General features: G+C 40.9%; 2 protein-coding genes across 6 annotated transcripts in view; one reads left to right on the forward strand and one right to left on the reverse strand.

Moving 5' to 3' along the window:
• herc4 (HECT and RLD domain containing E3 ubiquitin protein ligase 4) overlaps nt 1-14,625 on the forward strand; it is a 46,214-nt gene extending 31,589 nt beyond the window's left edge. For 4 of the 5 annotated variants that reach the window (XM_067422140.1, XM_067422141.1, XM_067422142.1 and 1 more), the window contains 9 exons: nt 1,043-1,141; nt 1,217-1,390; nt 2,017-2,160; nt 4,052-4,218; nt 7,555-7,621; nt 7,719-7,801; nt 9,845-10,028; nt 10,149-10,251; nt 13,316-14,625. In XM_067422140.1, coding sequence (XP_067278241.1) covers nt 1,043-1,141; nt 1,217-1,390; nt 2,017-2,160; nt 4,052-4,218; nt 7,555-7,621; nt 7,719-7,801; nt 9,845-10,028; nt 10,149-10,251; nt 13,316-13,524 — 1,230 coding nt within the window. In that variant the 3' untranslated portion in view covers nt 13,525-14,625. Of the gene's footprint in view, nt 1-1,042; nt 1,142-1,216; nt 1,391-2,016; nt 2,161-4,051; nt 4,219-7,554; nt 7,622-7,718; nt 7,802-9,844; nt 10,029-10,148; nt 10,252-13,315 lie in introns of those variants that run through there. The other variant, XR_010898782.1, reaches the window with a different exon arrangement.
• An 80-nt stretch (nt 14,626-14,705) lies between these two features.
• cox5b2 (cytochrome c oxidase subunit 5B2) lies at nt 14,706-19,263 on the reverse strand. Its single transcript, XM_067422162.1, has 4 exons — nt 19,098-19,263; nt 18,416-18,486; nt 18,222-18,321; nt 14,706-14,902 (listed from the first exon to the last, which is right to left on the reverse strand). The coding sequence occupies exons 1-4, from the start codon at nt 19,192-19,194 to the stop codon at nt 14,790-14,792; spliced, it is 381 nt and encodes a 126-aa protein (XP_067278263.1). The 5' UTR covers nt 19,195-19,263; the 3' UTR covers nt 14,706-14,789.
• Nucleotides 19,264-19,271: the final 8 nt, after the last annotated feature.

Here is a 19,271-nt window from a genome sequence, read left to right on the forward strand (position 1 = left end):
CTGCTGAAATCACACGACATTGGCGATCCGAATCATTGATCGATTCACTGATTCATAACTGTTTGAATCTTTATTTGAGGATTGAACACAAACAAGGAAGGGAAGACAATGCTGAATAAAGTCGTAGTTTTTGTTATTTTTGGACCCAAATGTATTTCTGATGCTTCAAGAGACTCTAAAGCCCTTTCACACTGCGATTCCGGCAAATACACGGATAATGCGACCCGGCATTTGTTCCCGGGCCGCTAGATTTGGTCCATTCACACTGCCAGCGAAATACTGTAATATGTGCACTTTCTCACACAACCCGTAACGGTCCCGGGTCGAGTTGACACGTGACATCCTGATGTGCCGTATAACGGCGAGCGATCTCAGCTTCAGCGCAGATAGTAAGGAGCTCCGTGGTCTCGACCTGTGTCCAGTTTGCGCACGTTTCTGCTTCTTTAATTTTAGTTTCTTTTGTATACGAACACTCTCTGCGTTTAAAACACCGACGAGCTCTTCTGGCACTGCAGGGTTGTGTTATTGAAAAAACAAGCTCTAGGAGTCGCACGATAACTACGTACACGATGCGGCATTAGTTTCGGCTTTTGTTCACACAGCGCTCGTCCCGGGTCGAATCCCGCAATATTACTAGGTCCCCGACCCGGGTTCAATTCGGTAATCAATCCGGGGACGTGGTTGCTTTCACACAGAAGGCGACCCGGCAATGCTCCGGGAATATTGCGGGTCCGACGTGCAGTGTGAAAGAGACTCTAATTAACCCACTGATGTCTCATATGGACTACTTTGATGATGTTTTTATTCCCTTTCTGGACATGGACAGTATAGTGTGCATACACTTGCATGCGCTCTCGGACTAAATCTAAAATATCTTAAACTGTGTGTGAAGATGAACGGAGGTCTTACGGGTGTGGAGCAACATTAGGGGGAGCCATTAATGACATCAATTTCATTTTTGGGTGAACTAACCCTTTAACCTCAAAGTATACGGTCACATTCACATTGTCTGATGTGTCTGTCTCCCATCTGTCTTGAACAGGTCATGGACGCTCAGGTCATCTTGTGCAAATACCCGTTTGTTTTTGACGCTCAGGCGAAGACGACGCTGCTCCAGACTGATGCTGTGATCCAGATGCAGGTGAGCGAGCTCTGCCGCACCTGAAGATCGGACATCATGTTTTACTTGTGCGCTCACAGTGCTGTTTATGATCAGATAGCCGTGGACCAGGCTCAGAGACAGAACTTACACTCGCTGTTCCTGTCTGGCGGAGGAGTAGAGTCAGTTAACCCCTGCCTCATCCTCATTGTACGCCGAGATAATGTGGTCGGAGACTCCATGGAGGTGCTAAGGAAGTCCAAAAACGTTGATTACAAAAAGCCGCTCAAGGTAAACAAGTTTTCCTTAACTCTTAAAAAAAAAAAAAAGTTGCCAGGGTTTTTGACCCCATTTTCCCTAAATTTAATAGCCCATAAAATATTATGTTTTATGAATATCTGAGCATGCAATATATCAAAAGAAAGAGCTGACCCTCTTCTTTTAAACAACAACAAAAACATTTTGAACAAAGCTGAAAAAATCTAGTTTTTGTGAAAGACTGGCAGACATCAGATTCAGAGATGATCAAACAGATGGAGTAGATTGATACCATCTACACCTCTAATGCTTCAGTCCTGTAGCTCATCCTGGGTTATTTCATTCAGTGACATTAGATAGTTTTGATTTTTAAAGTATTTGATGTTAAATGTTGATGATCACGTTATTTTTCATATGCATATGATTACCTACGATGGCTTGTTTTACTGCGTCTTACTCGCGTGTGTTTTGATCAGGACTCGTTCAGAAGATGCGTAATAGCGGCCCCTAGCGTCTAACAGTGGAAACAGGGAAAATTCAGTTTTTGGCCTGGAAGCGTTTTCTCACAAATAATGGAAAATTCAATGTTCGGCGGGGAAAGAGTTAACATGTGCATCTTCATTGCTGCTTCTCCGGTTTGTAATTATATTATTCTGCAGGTGATCTTTGTGGGAGAGGAGGCTGTGGACGCTGGAGGCGTGAGAAAAGAGTTCTTCCTGCTCATCATGAAAGAACTCTTAGACCCTAAATATGGCATGTTTAGATACTACGAGGAGTCCAGGCTCATCTGGTTCGCTCACAAGGTATAGTAAGAAAGCACACAATGTCCTTTGAGAAAAACGTTTATTCAGAGGCCGTAAAAAAACTAAAGTTCTCAGTGCATACCAAACTAACTGCACAGTGCACCTTTATTCTTTTCTGAAGTAAATCAGACAAAACACGTTGTATACTTCATCATAAATGTGAACGGATGGATGGATGGATGGATGGATGGATAATGGATGTATGGATAATGGATGTATGGATAATAGATAGGATGGATGGATGGATGGATGGATAATGGATGTATGGATAATAGATAGGATGGATGGATGGATAATGGATGTATGGATAATAGATAGGATGGATGGATAATAGATGGACGGATGGATGGATAGGAGATGAATGGATAGTGGATGGAATGATTGATGGAAAGAGGGCTAGATAGTGGATGGATGGTAGATGGATAATGGATGTATAATTGATGGATGGATGGATGGATGGATGGATGGATGGATGGATGGATGGATGGATGGATGGATGGATGGATGGATGGATAAATGAATGGATGGATGGATAGAGGGCTAGATAGTGGATGGATGGCTAATGGATTGATGGAAAGAGGGCTTAGATAGTGGATGGATGGTAGATGGATAATGGATGAATGGTAGATGGATGGATGGATTGTAGATGACAGTGGATAAATGGATGATAGAGGGATCGATAGTGGATGGAAGAATGGTAGACGGATAATGGATGGATGACAAAAATACCGTATTCATATTAAAATAGACTTTTAGGGTGCGTTCACACTTGTCATGTTTGGTTGGATTAAAACGAACCCTGGTGCGATTGCCTGTTTAGTGCGGTTCATTTGAACATATGTGAACGCTGCCATCCGAACCCTGGTGCGCACCAAACAAGCGGACCAAGACCGCTAAAAAGATGAGTCTCGGTCCACTTCCAAATAAACTCTGGTGCGGTTCGATTGATATATGAACCAAACACAGACCAAAGACATGCAAACGAACCAAAAACAGGACGTAATGTCACAAGATGCAACGCATAATGCAGCTGATTTAATGGCGCGGAAAGATCGATCGGTGTATCCAAAATGAATAACGTTAACGTTAGAGGGCAAACGTAGAGCAACGAGGAGGTTAGTGTCTCATCAATATTTGTTCCGATAAGCTTATTTCGAAAATGCTAGAAAAAACTCACAAAAATCATACCTGGTTCATCTCATCAAAGGACCCGTGTTGCCCATTAGTCGGTAACGTTACAGAGGACAGAACTGCCGTCTCTTTTGCAAAAGATCTTCATTTCCGGATACAACGGAGGAAATCCTGCTGCTGTTTTTGAATTTATGAGCTCTTCATGAGTTCTCAGCGGCTAAAAATAATGCCATATGTACACGCATAAAATGATGGCGTTTAATCCAGCACACAGCATTGTTTTCAATGCTCAGTAAGCGAGCTCCTACGTCATATAAGCCGACCAATCAGGTTGTGACCGTCTCCCTGTGCCTTTGGTTCGGTAACTCTAGGTTCGCTGTTAAAAATGCCAGTGTGAACGCTAAGCGGACCAGGACTATACGTTTTGTTTTAGTTTTTTGGTCCGAACCAAACTAACCGAACTACAAGTGTGAACTCACCTTAAAGTACATTAGAAAACATTAGAAGTCCCCTCACATTCATAAAAGTACATCCACTTTATATATAATATATGTATTAGGAAAAAAACAAGATCAAAAGAATAATCATCATTCAAAAGTTCTTAAGAATATACATTGGAAATATAATCATAAAAAGGTTTCTCAAAACCAACTCTTCATTCATATCTAACTCTCAAGGTAATATCAGATTTGCTAGCGATGAAGTTACTGTGGTGTAAGATGAGGAACTGTCCGTCTCATGTCAGCTGTATTTCCTTCAGACATTTGAAGACATCGACTTGTTCCACCTGATTGGTGTCATTTGTGGACTGGCCATCTATAACCTCACTATAGTGGAGCTGAACTTCCCGCTAGCGCTGTACAAGAAACTCCTGAAGAAAGTGCCCATGCTAGAGGACCTGAAAGAACTCATGCCTGATGTAGGAAGGTGCGTTTTTCAAATGACTGGATGAGGTTTGAGAGCTTAAAGGACTCGTATCATGAAGAATCAAACACACTGAACCTTCATTTGGACTCATGCTTGATCCACATTCACATCAATGGTACATTTTCTGTGCTCAGAAACTTGTGTTGTTGAGGAGCTGTTCAGTACAAATTACCTGTTTAAAGGACAACTCCGGCGAATTTTTAAGTTTATCTTGATCGTTATATCTTGGTGACAGGGATGGAAATTAACTTTTTTGTCCACCGGCCACTGTGGCTGGTGGATTTCAAAATCTACCAGCCACTCCATGTTTTTAACCGACAATGTGTAACTGCATATGAAAAATTAATACTACAAGCTCTACAATACTTAAGCAGTTTATTTAATCTCAAGTCTCAATGAAATACTGACATATTCTCTATCTCTCTTATACACACACAAACCATGAACTGATATACATTTCATTAAATGAGTAGGGCTCTGTGTTCTGTGCGCTTTTTTTTTACCTGGATGTGGCATTTGGATGATTCGTGGTCTTTTATGGCTTCCAGTTTTAGGTTTTTAGTCCCAACAATGAAACTATTAGTTTTGGCATCTTCTGAAGCGTGTTGACGACACACCGAGCAGAACATTGTCAGTAGGGATGCACAGAAATAAAAATTCTTGGCCGAAACCGAAACACTAAAAGAAATTATGCCAACTATTAGTACCATTGCATTTATGGCTAATGCTGTGACTGTGTAACTTTACTAAAAATCAAGGCATTGCGATTGCATAAATTAATATTAAAGTTTCAAATATTAATCAATTACAAATTATGCAAATATTTATTTAGCACATTGCAACAATCCACAGTATAAAATACAATTCAAACTAAAACGGCAGCTTTGGAGGCATAAACGTAAAGCGTGTCTTTGTGCCTCTTAACAGACACAAAATGCAATTAAAGGTCCCATGGCATGAAATTCTTATTTTATGAGGTTTTTCAACATTAATATGAGTTCCCCTAGCCTGAATGTTTTCTCCAAGTCGCTAGAAATTCTGATCAGTGTAAAACAAGTTCAGGCTGTCTTTCTCTGCCTTTGAGAAACTGAGAGCTCAGACGAGCTGATCTTGAATTCTCCTGTTATGACGTCATACCAGGAAAGGTTTCCGCCCCTTCCTCTGCTTTGCCCACCCAGAGAATTAGTAGAGAAAGGAGTCAGTTTATCACTGGATGTCAGCAGCACAGGCTTTACCACACGGATTCAACAGCACCACCACAAACGTAACAGTGTAACAGTGTTCATTAATGCCTGATCTGGGATCAGTGAGTTCTGATGTGTAGCTAATCATTCAAGTTCACACAGACTTTCTTTCTAAGTCGTTTAAAACTGTCAGTCCCGCTGCTGGCCGTCTTGATGCATCAGTGAATCAAGCCAGTGACTAAAACCATCAACCTCACCTCATCTCTGTTAACAGCATGAAACAAATCTGTTATTTAAATGATTAAACTAGAGAGAGCATTCAAAGAACACTCTTTATAATGTTCGGATCGGTCTGTCGGTCTGTTTGAATGACGCTGCTCATTATGCCGACTGAAGCTCTTACTGTATTCATATCGATGTCGTGTTTGTTGTTAGCTGTGGTGAAAGCATTTTGTGAGAGAAATAACGTTGCAAAGTTCACTTGTGTTTATTCAGAGCTCTGAGATACAAACAAAACAAACTTGCCCTCTCAAAAACTCTGTACAATAACACTTCCTCAACAATCCTTCCCCAGTCTCTCTCTCGACTGGCAGCGCTGCAGCTGCTCTGCCGCGCCTGACTAAACCACGCCCCCATCTGCACGTTATCTAATTTTAAATGCAAAGATGTCAGCCAATCACAACAGTGGGTGTTTTCACTGAAGACTCACAGCAGACACGCCTCTTGAAACAGAGCATTCTAAACAGAGGGCTAATATCAGTATAGAAAAATGCCTTTTATTTCTAAATTATGACATTTTTGATGTAAAAACCATACTATCAATATAAGTACACCCCAGGAAACATTATAAAACAATAAAACAACCCATGCCATGGGACCTTTAAAATGTCCGTCCAACATGAACAGGGCCCTTACATGACAACGAGATGCGTTTAGCCACTTAGTTCTCAGTTCTCGCGCTGAAGTCCCGTGGGAACTCAGCAGTAGCCGGAAAAAAGGCAGTCCAGTTGGTAAGAGCGTCATGTGTGTGTAAAGCACGATTATTTTAAATTACTGCACATCTTTCCTCAAGCCGTGTGTGCCCAAATGGAAGGATAAATAAAGTTTACATTACCTCCACAGTGACTGCACCCGTCTTTAACCACCGAATGGCATTTCTCTTCAACCGGCCCGGCTGTGTTGTGTCTGTGTAAGTTAGGCCGGTTCACGAACTAATCGTTAGTGAACGTTTAGTGAACCGGGCGGACCAGTTCACCAAATCGGACTGAATCGTTCTAAACGGTTCGCGTCTCAAATCAGCGCTGATCACACACGTTACTTTAGTTACACACTATCTGACATGAGTAACAATCCCTCCGAATTTTAATTAAACTAATGTAACTCCAGCCGTTCACTGAACTGAGGCATGTTTTGCTGAGAGATCTGATGAACTCACGAGCCGCTGATACTGAGCATGAGCGAGTAACTGAACGAGTCGAGCAGCGGTCTTCATCGGATCGACAGGACAGAATCGAAAACCGTTTCTCTCTGACATGTTCAATACTGAGAACCGACGAGCTGATGAGCAGAGCCTCTTCATACACACGATGCTCTTCTCGACTGGACCATTTGCCTTTTTTCCCGCTACAACGGCGTTCCCACGGGACTTCATCGCGAGACACCGCTAGCCGGCTAAAACAGGTGAATTTAAACAATGGCTATGTGGCTACACACATCTCGTTGTCATGTAAGGGCCCTGTTCATGTTGGACTGACATTTTAATTGCATTTTGTCTGTTAAGAGGCACAAAGACACCCGTTACGTTTATGCCCCTAAAGCTGCCGTTTTGGCTGAGGGGGGGCTCTGGGCATTAACTGTAATAACTCCGTGCTGCAAGCACCAATCCGGTTGGGTTTTTTTTTTTCTATAGACTACTCACAAAGATATAACGATCAAGATAAACTTAAAAATTCGCCGGAGTTGTCCTTTAAGTTTAAGGGTCAAAGTGGGTGGAACAATGATTTATAATAAATCATTTAGAGGCTTTAGAAATTTGCATATCAAAAGTGATAGAGAAGGCTTCATAGGGTTAAGTAATAATCGGACCCCATTTTAGGAAATGTTGTGATGTTTTTAGTATAGATGTGATGGTTTTCTCTCTGTGGATCTATAGGAGTCTTCAGCAGCTGCTGGATTATACGGAGGATGATTTGGAAGAAACTTTCTGCCTGAATTTCACAGTAAGAGGAAGTTAAAGTGTTGTTTGCATGTAGTGTAATTTTAAACAAATGCTTCATTAAAAAAATAAATTCATAGACAGTCATTTTATAATTACAGATCACAGAGGAAAACTTTGGTGCCACAGAGGTGTTAGAGCTGATACCCAATGGGACGGACATCACCGTTAACAAATCCAACAGGTATTACACGCGACATAATATTCACGTTCTCTCATCACGATCATTGTGACTGTTGACTGGCTGCGTTTATACTGGCACAATAAATCAGAATTTTTTGTTTTTACTCTCATCTGACATAGATCGAAATTTGCACACATACACAGAGTCCACACAAGATCTGCATCTGAGCCACTTCCAGTTTTGGTTTTAAATCCAATATCTGGTATCTAAACACGTGTATCTGATTCCCTTTTGAACTCTCATCCACCACAAGCCGTGATGACGTTTCCCCTTTATAGCTTTTTAATGTTGTATTATGAAGCAGATGTGCCTGTATGCGCTCACAGCTTTTTTTATTGAGGTGGAAACTTTATAAAGCAGGGCTCCAGACTGCCCAAATGGTGGCATTTTGTAACCTTTTTTCCTGCTGGTGCGACTAAATTTTGTAAGAGGTCGCGTTGCGCTGGTGCCCAGCTGACAAGAGCTGCCATTTCTGTTACATATAAGAAACGGCAAACGAAGTGATAGAGGAACAAAACAGTACTACTCGATTGAGCTATAGTTAACCGCACAAGCTCCTACATGGGCCCATCTCGATCATGTGACACCGTTGGTGTACAGAACTAGAGATCCAGTGAGAAATTGTGTGAATTCACCACAGAATTAATAACATCCCTACTGGGAGAATTCTGCAACCGAATACTTCCACTAGATCTCCGTTATAAACCACAGATATCAGATCAATGCTGTCGAAGAAACCAGGAGAAATATTGAAACATTCAGGGGTTTCCGTCCACAAATCACCAACATTCACCATGGTATTGTGGAAGGAATAGTTGATTTATTTATTTATTTTATGTTGTCATTATTCATCTCAGGTTTCGTACAACCTATTGAGAATTAAATTCAAGCACTTATCAAGAGCTTCACACTTTTTACAGCACTTAAAAGCTCTAAATATGATCACATTTAATGTTATTTTTAATGTGATGATTCATAAAACTAAAAGTTTAAAGGTGTTGGCCACTTTGTGGCAGACAATCACTTTAATTTACAAAAGACATGAAATGCCCACTATAACCAGTAGATGGTGGTGGAGGAGCACTTAATATCTTTTATTAATAACCATTTCCACTCCAATATATGGAAAAAGTCACAAAATCTCAACAACTTTTCTCCAAATTGTGACTGAATTACACAGAAAGCAAGTAAACAGCTGCTTTTATTATAGCTGAAGCTGTCTGTCAGTTCGATGTGAGACAAGTACATTTAATAAGAGTAGAAAATTAAAATGTTTCCTATAAAAATAATGTTTTTGCATGTTAATGTTATTAATAAAAGTAAATTTTTGCCTGCATATCAATTCAAGCTCAGTGCTTCACTGTTAAATGTTCAATAAACAAACATGTAATATTCACATCCATCCATCCAGTGAATGGCGGCAGGCAAAAACAATCGAATATGGTCAAAAGATCAAATCTGTGCATTAAGACTTTCGGTGTAAATGCAGCCTATCATTTCTCACATGAATTCCTGTTGAGCAGTGTTTTTGGATACACTTTATTTTGATAGGCCCTGTCCCAAATGGCACACTTCATGTGTACTTTCGGTCTGGTGGACTTACAATGGCGGCTGTGTGCGCGTGTCCGTTAAGTCCACGAGAACACAGGGTGTCCCATTTTTCATTTTTAGGTCTCAGAAGGGTGCTCGCGAGGTCGATACACGCCCTCTGTGCGCACTTCGCACTGGTCCGGGTTACGCTGCGGACTTCCTTACAACGTGAAAGTGCGGACTGTGGAAAACCGTGAGGGTTTAGGGTGCCATTTGGGACTGGGCCTTAGTCCAATAGACATTATACTATCTAAGTTACATTGCTAACTGCATGTCAACTCTGTAGTTGTATTATTGATGTTAGGTCAGGGTTCGGTTTAGTAGAATAAGTTGACATGAAGTTGCAAATTACTTATAGTCAGTCGAATGTCTAAGTGGACTGTCGAAATAAAGTGTTACTCTATTTTTACACATTGATTAATATATATGAAATAATCTATTCAACCTTACCAGGCAGGAGTTTGTCAACGCCTACGTTAATTATATATTCAACACCTCCGTGGCTCCTCAGTTCAGTGCTTTCCACGCTGGATTTCACAAAGTGTGTGGAGGGAAAGTTCTAGAGCTTTTCCAGCCAAGCGAACTGCAGGCCATGGTCATAGGAAACACCAATTATGACTGGAAGGAATTAGAGAAGGTAAACATTTACTTGCACCAGCTGATAGTGTCTGATGGTTTTGAGCTTGAACCAACAGTGTGTGTTTGGAAGTGTTTTGATGCTGTGGTTTGTTCACGTTGTTGTATTATTGATCCTCAGAGCACAGAGTATAAGGGCGAGTACTGGGCGGATCATCCCACCATCAAGATATTCTGGGAAGTGTTTCACGAGCTGCCTTTGGAGAAAAAGAAACAGTTTCTGCGTAAGTGATTAATTTAAGTGATTTAATTTAGATTTACACAGTGTCTCACACTGTGCTCTGAACACGACCTCAGATTTGAAGCTTGTCACAGTGATTGGCTCTGTTTACACCAATGCCATAAAGGGTTAGTTCACCCAAAAATGAAATTGATGTCATTAATGGCTCCCCCCTAATGTCTTTCCACACCCGTAAGACCTCCGTTCATCTTCAGACACAGTTTAGGATATTTTATATTTAGTCCGAGAGTGTATGCAAGTGTATGCACACTATACTGTCCATGTCCAGAAAGGGAATAAAAACATCATCACAGTAGTCCATATGAGACATCAGTGGGTTAATTAGAGTCTCTTGAAGCATCCAAAATACATTTGGGTCCAAAAATAACAAAAACTACGACTTTATTCAGCATTGTCTTCTCTTCCGCGTTTGTGTTCAATCCTCAAATAAAGATTCAAACGGTTATGAATCAGAGAATCGATCAATAATTCAGATCGCCAATGTCATGTGATTTCAGCAGTTTGACACTCGATCCAAATCATGAATCAATTCACTGATTCATAACCGTTTGAATCTTTATTTCTTCTTTATGTATCTTCATGTTTTTCTTTTTTTACTCCCACCAGAAGGCACTAATCTACCTATACATTTAATTTTAAATGCCTTGTCTTTATTTTATCATGGAATAATACCAGTTTAATTTGTGTGTGTGTGTGTGTGTGTGTGTGTGTGTGTGTGTGTGTGTGTGTGTGTGTGTGTGTGTGTGTGTGTGTGTGTGTGTGTGTGTGTGTGTGTGTGTGTGTGTGTGTGTGTGTGTGTGTGTGTGTGTGTGTGATAGAAAGAAATTGTGTATTTAAACTCTTATTTGCGCTTATTATTTTTAAATGTTCTTGTATACCTCATGTACAGCACTTTGGTTCCACTTGTGGTGTTGAAAGTGCTTTATAAATGAAGTTGAAGTATTTTTTTCTACTACTAGTATAGAAATCTTTAAATAATTTGGCACCCTCTTATCTGTCAGATTTACTTCATTTATATTTACCAACCTTAGATCTGAAACAAAACGTCTTGGACTGTTTGTTTGTTTGTTTTTATATCTGTGTTTCTAGTTACTATTTGCTATGTTTTATGTGTACAGCACTTTGGTCGGCCACTCGCCGTTTTTTTTATGTGCTCTAGAAATAAACTGACCTTGATTTTGATTTTCAATAGGGGGAAATAGCTCATGAAAATGCTATAAATATTGTATAGGATTATAAAATCACCTCAAAATTCAAAATAATAATTTGGTTTTCCTAGCCTGATGTGGTCATACTCATGAGTCTGATGCTCCATTGGGCTGGAATTATGGGGCGTTTCAACCGAACCAGGAAAGACCTCGATTGGACAGACCTACAACCAATCAGAGCAGCGGAGCGACGCATAACGTTATTTGATAACGTTAGTTGTCAAATATCAACAGAGCTCAACTGCACTGTGTTGCCAAGTCTGCGTTTTTTTTTTCTGCGAAGCAACCTCAATTATTTGATATATAGACCTAGGAATGCGAATTTTAGCAGGCAACCTTACCAAAATAACACACATTTTACACCCCAAACACCATTTTTTTCCGGAGCATAATTGCTCCTCTCAATCAGTCAATCAATCAACTTTATTTATATAGCGCTTTTACAATCACGATTGTGTCAAAGCAGCTTCACAGTGTCAAACAGGATAATATTGCGACAAAATTAGATTTGGCTGTACAGTCGTACTGGAGAAAACAGTGATGTCATCAGCTTATTTTAATTTATCATATAGCGACAATGTTGGCAGATCAGTATTATAGTTTATAGAATTAAATAAGACCTAATTCATACATTTTATTTGTATAATAAGTTGAATAACTTTAATCATATTTTTAGTGTCCCCAACTGAGCAAGCCAAGCCAAAGGCGACAGTGGCAAGGAACCAAAACTCCATCGGGGCGTGATGGAGAAAAATAAACCTTGGGAGAAACCAGACTCAGTCGGGGTGCCAGTTCTCCTCTGGCCTATTAACACACCGTGTAAGATTATTATTCTGGCAACCTTACAGGTCAGAAATCATATTAGATCGGATTATTCAAAATGTCAGGGTATCACGCAAGAGACAGGTTTATTTAGGATGGGGCGTCGATTACACAAGAGTATGAATACATGAAAGATCGGAGTTATTGCGCCGAAGACGGGTTTATTGAGGATGACGTGCCAGTGAGGAAAATTCGGAGGAGACACCATTTGACACGGCTCAGCAGACACTCCAGGACGCGTTGGTCATGTCCAGACGCAGGTCCACCATCCGATCCGGACAGGGCCCAGAGCAAGATTTTAAAATGTCTGCGATGTTTAATAGGGAGCCAGTGCAGTGTTGACAGAACTGGACTAATATGATCATACTTCCTGGTTCTAGTAAGAACTCGAGCTGCTGCGTTTTAGACCAGCTGGAGTTTGTTTATTAAGCGAGCAGGGCAACCACCCAGTAGAGCATTACAATAATCTAGCCTTGAGCTCATGAACGCATGTACTAACTGTTCAGCATTTTGCATTGAAAGCATGTGCCGTAATTTAGATATATTTTTAAGATGATAGAATGCGGTTTTACAGATGCTAGAAACGTGGCTTTCAAATGAAAGATTGGTATCAAAGAGCACACCCAGGTTCCTCACTGACGACGAGGGCTTGACAGAGCAGTCATCAAGTGTTAGACAGTATTCTCGGTTACTACTTGTGGAGCTTTTCTGTCCAATAAGTAAAAATTCAGTTTTATCTGAATTAAGCTGCAGGAAATTACTATTCATCCAATTTTTTATATCAGCTATGCATTCTGTTAATCTTCTGAATTGGTAGGTTTCGTCAGGGCGTGAGGAAATATAGAGCTGAGTATGGATCAAGTCCAGACCGAACTGCCCGAGCTCAAATGTTGTGGGCGGGGTTGAGTTCAGCTGGCATCCAGGCTTTGGTTTTCCTGGAGGAAACAGGAAAGTTGCATTTCACCGCCACCGAAGACCAGAGGGTTCGCTAACTTGTCTTCCTGTCATTTCCTCCAGTGTTCCTGACGGGCAGCGACCGGATCCCCATCATGGGAATGAAGAGCCTGGCGTTAGTGATCCAGCCCACCGCTGGAGGAGAGCATTATTTCCCAGTAGCCCACACCTGCTTCAACCTGCTGGACCTGCCCAAATACAGCAGCAAAGACACACTCCACGAAAAACTGCTGCAGGCCATCGAACACAACCAGGGCTTCAACCTCGTCTGACGTCCACAGGTATCCTTCAGACCGCAGCGAGCTCGCCGGATTCTGGCTCAAATTAGCATAGAGACATTTTGATTTATTATGCATCTGAATAACCTTCAGTTATAGTTTAAATCCAGACGCTAAATACGGCATCCCAGTGGGACAGAGACATGGAAGCAATGTTTGTATATCAGTGTTTTGTTACTCGCTCAGTTTGGGTGATATTTGTGTGCTTGTAAGCACTTTCTTCTTCCTTTTTTAACCTGTAACACTTTACAATACGGTTCTATACGCTAACATTAGCATCATAAACTAACCATGAACATTATACAGAATTTATATTTATTAATACACAATTCATTGTGTTCAAATGCATAATTACTATAACACGCATATACTAATAGTATATGTACATTACATTAATACGATTATTAAATGCTATTATTTATTGTAAGATTAACTAATATTAGCGTATATGACCTTATAGTACAGTGTTACCAGTTACACTACAAAACCCTTTGTTTTGGTTTCATTATATAGAATATGATTTTATTCCAAATGACTTCAGTAACGCACGCCTCACTTGCTAAACCAATAAGATCAAGATATCAATGTCATGTGACTTGAAGAAATGACCATATTTGGCAGGTCGTTCAGATTGACTTTAGGATGTAATGGATGAGTGTTAATGCGGAATCATAAAGTGTGTCCTTAAGGAACACTTTTGGGACATATGCCTTAACTAAAAACACACACACAGATTGTTTTGAGATTTATTTTGTTTTCAAAGATTGAGTAAGTACCAAAATCTGATAGCAGGTGCAGGAATGTGTGTGTGTGTGAGAGAGAATGTGTTCATCACTGTTATAATGCTCATATACTAATAAAACAATTTTCAGAGTAATAATATATGACCAATAAAAATACGTGAGTTGGGTTATTGCAGGACATTCAAGTTAAAACTCTGTTAGTCTTAATACACTCATCATGTGTGTGTGTGTGTGAGCTACTAGTTGCTGTGCCATTTGTGTGTGTGTGTGTGTTGAGAGATGTGGAAGCAATGAAACAAATGCTGACATTTTTCTTGTGTTTGTAAATTGTAAATAAACACAATATTTTCTAGTTTTGCTGTTGTGATTGTTTTGTTCTAGTGGTTACGATCTTCATCCGCATTACAATGCAACAGAAACACATCATAGTCCTTTTGTTGTGTGAAATAATTTTATTGAATGCTGTCCATGTTTGGCGTTGGCACTGAGGGTCAGAGGTTAGGTGTGTGTGTCTGCTCAGTGCGGCAGCTCGTGATGGACCAGTTTGTAGTGCGAGCCGCAGGACGGGCAGCGCTGAGGGTTTCCCTCGTGGAGCCAGAACCACACGATGGCGGTGTTGTCTTCCTCACCTTCACAAGAAGAGACGCGTTATTTGGAAAGTCTTCCTGGGAAAGAAATGCTTTCTTATTCTACTCTAGCAGAGGCTCATTTACTGCTAATCAGTCCATCAACTCTAACAGTGTGTGTGTGTAAGAGATTGTTTGTTTGTGTGTGTGTAAGAAATAGTTTGTTTGCGTGTGCGTGTGTGTGTGTAAGAGATTGTTTGTGTGCGTGTGTGTAAGAGATTGTTTGTGTGTGTGCGTGTGTGTAAGAGATTGTTTGTTTGTGTGTGTGTAAGAAATAGTTTGTTTGCGTGTGCGTGTGTGTGTGTAAGAGACTGTTTGTTTGCGTGTGCGTGCGTGTGTGTAAGAGATTGTTTGTGTGCGTGTGTGTAAGAGATTGTTTGTGTGTGTGCGTGTGTGTGTGTAAGAGATTGTTTGTGTGCGTGTGTGTGTGTGTAAGAGATTGTTTGTGTGCGTGTGTGTGTGTAAGAGATTGTTTGTGTGTGCGTGTGTGTGTGTAAGAGATTGTTTGTGTGTGTGCGTGTGTGTGTGTAAGAGATTGTTTGTGTGCGTGTGTGTAAGAGACTGTTTGCGTGTGCGTGCGTGTGTGTGTGTAAGAGATTGTTTGTGTGTGTGCGTGTGTGTGTGTAAGAGATTGTTTGTGTGTGTGTGTGTAAGAGATTGTTTGTGTGTGTGCGTGTGTGTGTGTAAGAGATTGTTTGTGTGTGTGTGCGTGTGTGTAAGAGATTGTTTGTGTGTGTGCGTGCGTGTGTGTAAGAGATTGTTTGTGTGTGTGCGTGTGTGTGTGTGTAAGAGATTGTTTGTGTGTGTGCGTGTGTGTGTGTAAGAGATTGTTTGTGTGTGTGCGTGTGTGTGTGTAAGAGATTGTTTGTGTGTGCGTGTGTGTGTGTGTAAGAGATTGTTTGTGTGTGTGCGTGTGTGTGTAAGAGATTGTTTGTGTGCGTGTGTGTAAGAGACTGTTTGCGTGTACGTGCGTGTGTGTGTGTAAGAGATTGTTTGTGTGCGTGTGTGTAAGAGATTGTTTGTGTGTGTGCGTGTGTGTGTGTAAGAGATTGTTTGTGTGTGTGCGTGTGTGTGTGTAAGAGATTGTTTGTGTGTGTGTGCGTGTGTGTAAGAGATTGTTTGTGTGTGTGCGTGTGTGTGTGTAAGAGATTGTTTGTGTGTGTGCGTGTGTGTAAGAGATTGTTTGTGTGTGTGCGTGTGTGTGTGTAAGAGATTGTTTGTGTGTGTGCGTGTGTGTAAGAGATTGTTTGTGTGTGTGCGTGTGTGTGTGTAAGAGATTGTTTGTGTGCGTGTGTGTAAGAGATTGTTTGTATGTGTGTGCGTGTGTGTGTGTGTAAGAGATTGTTTGTGTGTGTGCGTGTGTGTGTGTAAGAGATTGTTTGTGTGTGTGCGTGTGTGTGTGTAAGAGATTGTTTGTGTGTGTGCGTGTGTGTGTGTAAGAGATTGTTTGTGTGTGCGTGTGTGTGTGTGTAAGAGATTGTTTGTGTGTGTGTGTGTAAGAGATTGTTTGTGTGTGTGCGTGTGTGTGTGTAAGAGATTGTTTGTGTGCGTGTGTGTAAGAGACTGTTTGCGTGTGCGTGCGTGTGTGTGTAAGAGATTGTTTGTGTGTGTGCGTGTGTGTGTGTAAGAGATTGTTTGTGTGTGTGCGTGTGTGTGTGTAAGAGATTGTTTGTGTGTGTGCGTGTGTGTGTGTAAGAGATTGTTTGTGTGTGTGTGCGTGTGTGTAAGAGATTGTTTGTGTGTGTGCGTGCGTGTGTGTAAGAGATTGTTTGTGTGTGTGCGTGTGTGTGTGTGTAAGAGATTGTTTGTGTGTGTGCGTGTGTGTGTGTAAGAGATTGTTTGTGTGTGTGCGTGTGTGTGTGTAAGAGATTGTTTGTGTGTGCGTGTGTGTGTGTGTAAGAGATTGTTTGTGTGTGTGCGTGTGTGTGTAAGAGATTGTTTGTGTGCGTGTGTGTAAGAGACTGTTTGCGTGTGCGTGCGTGTGTGTGTGTAAGAGATTGTTTGTGTGCGTGTGTGTAAGAGATTGTTTGTGTGTGTGCGTGTGTGTGTGTAAGAGATTGTTTGTGTGTGTGCGTGTGTGTGTGTAAGAGATTGTTTGTGTGTGTGTGCGTGTGTGTAAGAGATTGTTTGTGTGTGTGCGTGTGTGTGTGTGTAAGAGATTGTTTGTGTGTGTGCGTGCGTGTGTGTGTGTAAGAGATTGTTTGTGTGCGTGTGTGTAAGAGATTGTTTGTGTGTGTGCGTGTGTGTGTGTAAGAGATTGTTTGTGTGCGTGTGTGTAAGAGATTGTTTGTGTGTGTGCGTGTGTGTGTGTAAGAGATTGTTTGTTTGCGTGTGTGGAAGAGATTGTTTGTTGTGTGTGTGTAAGAGATTGTTTGTTTGCGTGTGTGTTAGAGATTGTTTGTGTAAGAGATTGTTTGTGTGCGTGTGTGTGTGTGTAAGAGATTGTTTGTGTGTGTGCGTGTAAGAGATTGTTTGTTTGTGTAAGAGATTGTTTGTTTGTGTGTAAGAGAGTGCGTGCGTGTGTGTAAGAGATTGTTTGTTTGTGTGTGTAAGAGTGCGTAAGAGATTGTTTGTTTGTTTGTGTGTTTAAGAGATTGTTTGTTTGTGTGTAAGAGTGCGTAAGAGATTGTTTGTTTGTTTGTGTGTTTAAGAGATTGTTTGTTTGTGTGTAAGAGTGCGTAAGAGATTGTTTGTTTGTTTGTGTGTTTAAGAGATTGTTTGTTTGTGTGTAAGAGTGCGTAAGAGATTGTTTGTTTGTTTGTGTGTTTAAGAGATTGTTTGTTTGTGTGTAAGCGAGTGGTTTGTTTGTGTGTTTTAGAGATTGTTTGTTTGTGTGTAAGCGAGTGTTTGTTTGTGTGTAAGGGAGTACGTGCGTGTAAGATTGTTTGTTTATTTGTGTGTAAGGGAGTGCGCGTGTGTGTGTGTGCAATAGATTGTTTGTTTGTTTGTGTGTGTAAGAGTGTGTGAGTGTGTCTGTCTGCGTGTAAGAGATTTTGTATATTTGTGTGTGTGTAAGAGATAGTTAGTTTGTTAGTTTGTGTGTGTAAGACAGTGTGCGTGAGTGTGTCTGTGGGCATGTAAGAGATTTTTTGTGTGTCTGTAAGAGAGTGCGTGCATGTGCAAGAGATTGTTTGTGTGTGTATGTGTGTGTGTAAGAGTGCGTGGGTGTCTGTGTGTTTGTAAGAGTTTGTTTGTGTGTGTGAGTGCGTGTGTGCATGTCTGTGTGTTTTTAAGTGTGTGTGTGTGTGTGTGTGTGTGTGTGTGTGTGTGTGTGTGTGTGTGTGTGTGTGTGTGTGTGTGTGTGTGTGTCAGAGAGTCTCACAGATGCAGCCGACCAGCCGTTTGTTGTTGATGCTTGGAACAATATGAGGGTCGTCTTTGGATCCCGCATACTCCTTTGGCTTTAATATGCTGTATGGATCCTGTGCAACACATCGAAAACCACACGTGGTTCAAAATGAAAAGGATTTACTCACCAAAGCTTATGATCAAACAAAAAATGTCATTATATCTTACCTGGCCCTTTTTCAGCGCCTGCAGGACGCGTCTCTCCAGCCCTGCGGCCTGCTCCTCATCGGTAGGGATACCTGAAAAGAGCAACCCTTACTGGTGCTAACACACAATATACAGCCCTGGAGAGTAAAAACCTCTGACCAACACAAGGTAAAACATTGTAAATAAGTAAACCAATATCATCCCTCAAATAATAACTATGTACATCAAGAGATATTTTTACTTTTACACTCGTTTTGGTTTTGAGGTTGTGATTGGAGCATTTGTCCACTGGGTGTCGCCAAACAGCGGATAAATGCAGAGGCGCTCTCCGCCATGATCCAGAATAACTGGCACACGAACATGAGTTTTGTGCCAAGAAAGGCCAGAGCACGGACCTTCACAACATAAAGAACTAATGACCTTGATTATACTCTCTCATTATATATCTTACAAATGCCCACTTATTGTTTCAAGTAATGTCAAGCGTATTTAATAACGCTCCTTTCAAGCGTCTTTTCATCTTGTTCAGGTATTATATTATCGTGTCTTTCTGTACTAATATGTCACTCATTCAAAAACTGAGAAAATGGCAGCATGTTACTGTAGTAATACACATGCAAAAAATTATATCAGTACAATTTATCGCGAGAAAACTCAATTAAAATTTCTCTAAAGAAACTATACATTTTTGAACGCCCCTTACCTTTCCCGGCCATCGCACGCTGGGGTGTTTTCATTAAAACATTTTGTCTTGCCATCAGAGTCACTCGACAGGCTCTCAGGAGGATTTTACTTGCCATCTTGACTTTAAACTTTCACTCTTTTCTGTGCGTGCGCGCTCCCGCTGCTGTAAGTGAAATGGTGTCAGTGAAAGTCA

The sequence above is a fragment of the Pseudorasbora parva genome, chromosome 17 (genome assembly GCF_024679245.1).
Source record: "Pseudorasbora parva isolate DD20220531a chromosome 17, ASM2467924v1, whole genome shotgun sequence".
In the NCBI taxonomy this organism is placed as follows: Eukaryota; Metazoa; Chordata; class Actinopteri; order Cypriniformes; family Gobionidae; genus Pseudorasbora; species Pseudorasbora parva.

Excerpts from the sequence above, each read along its gene's own strand:
- cox5b2 (XM_067422162.1), bottom strand. The coding sequence starts at position 19,194 with ATGGCAAGTAAAATCCTCCTGAGAGCCTGTCGAGTGACTCTGATGGCA. Across the intron at positions 18,487-19,097 it reads GCGTGCGATGGCCGGGAAAG|GTATCCCTACCGATGAGGAG; the intron begins GTAAGGGGCGTT and ends TGCTCTTTTCAG. Across the intron at positions 18,322-18,415 it reads AGGCGCTGAAAAAGGGCCAG|GATCCATACAGCATATTAAA; the intron begins GTAAGATATAAT and ends TGTGTTGCACAG.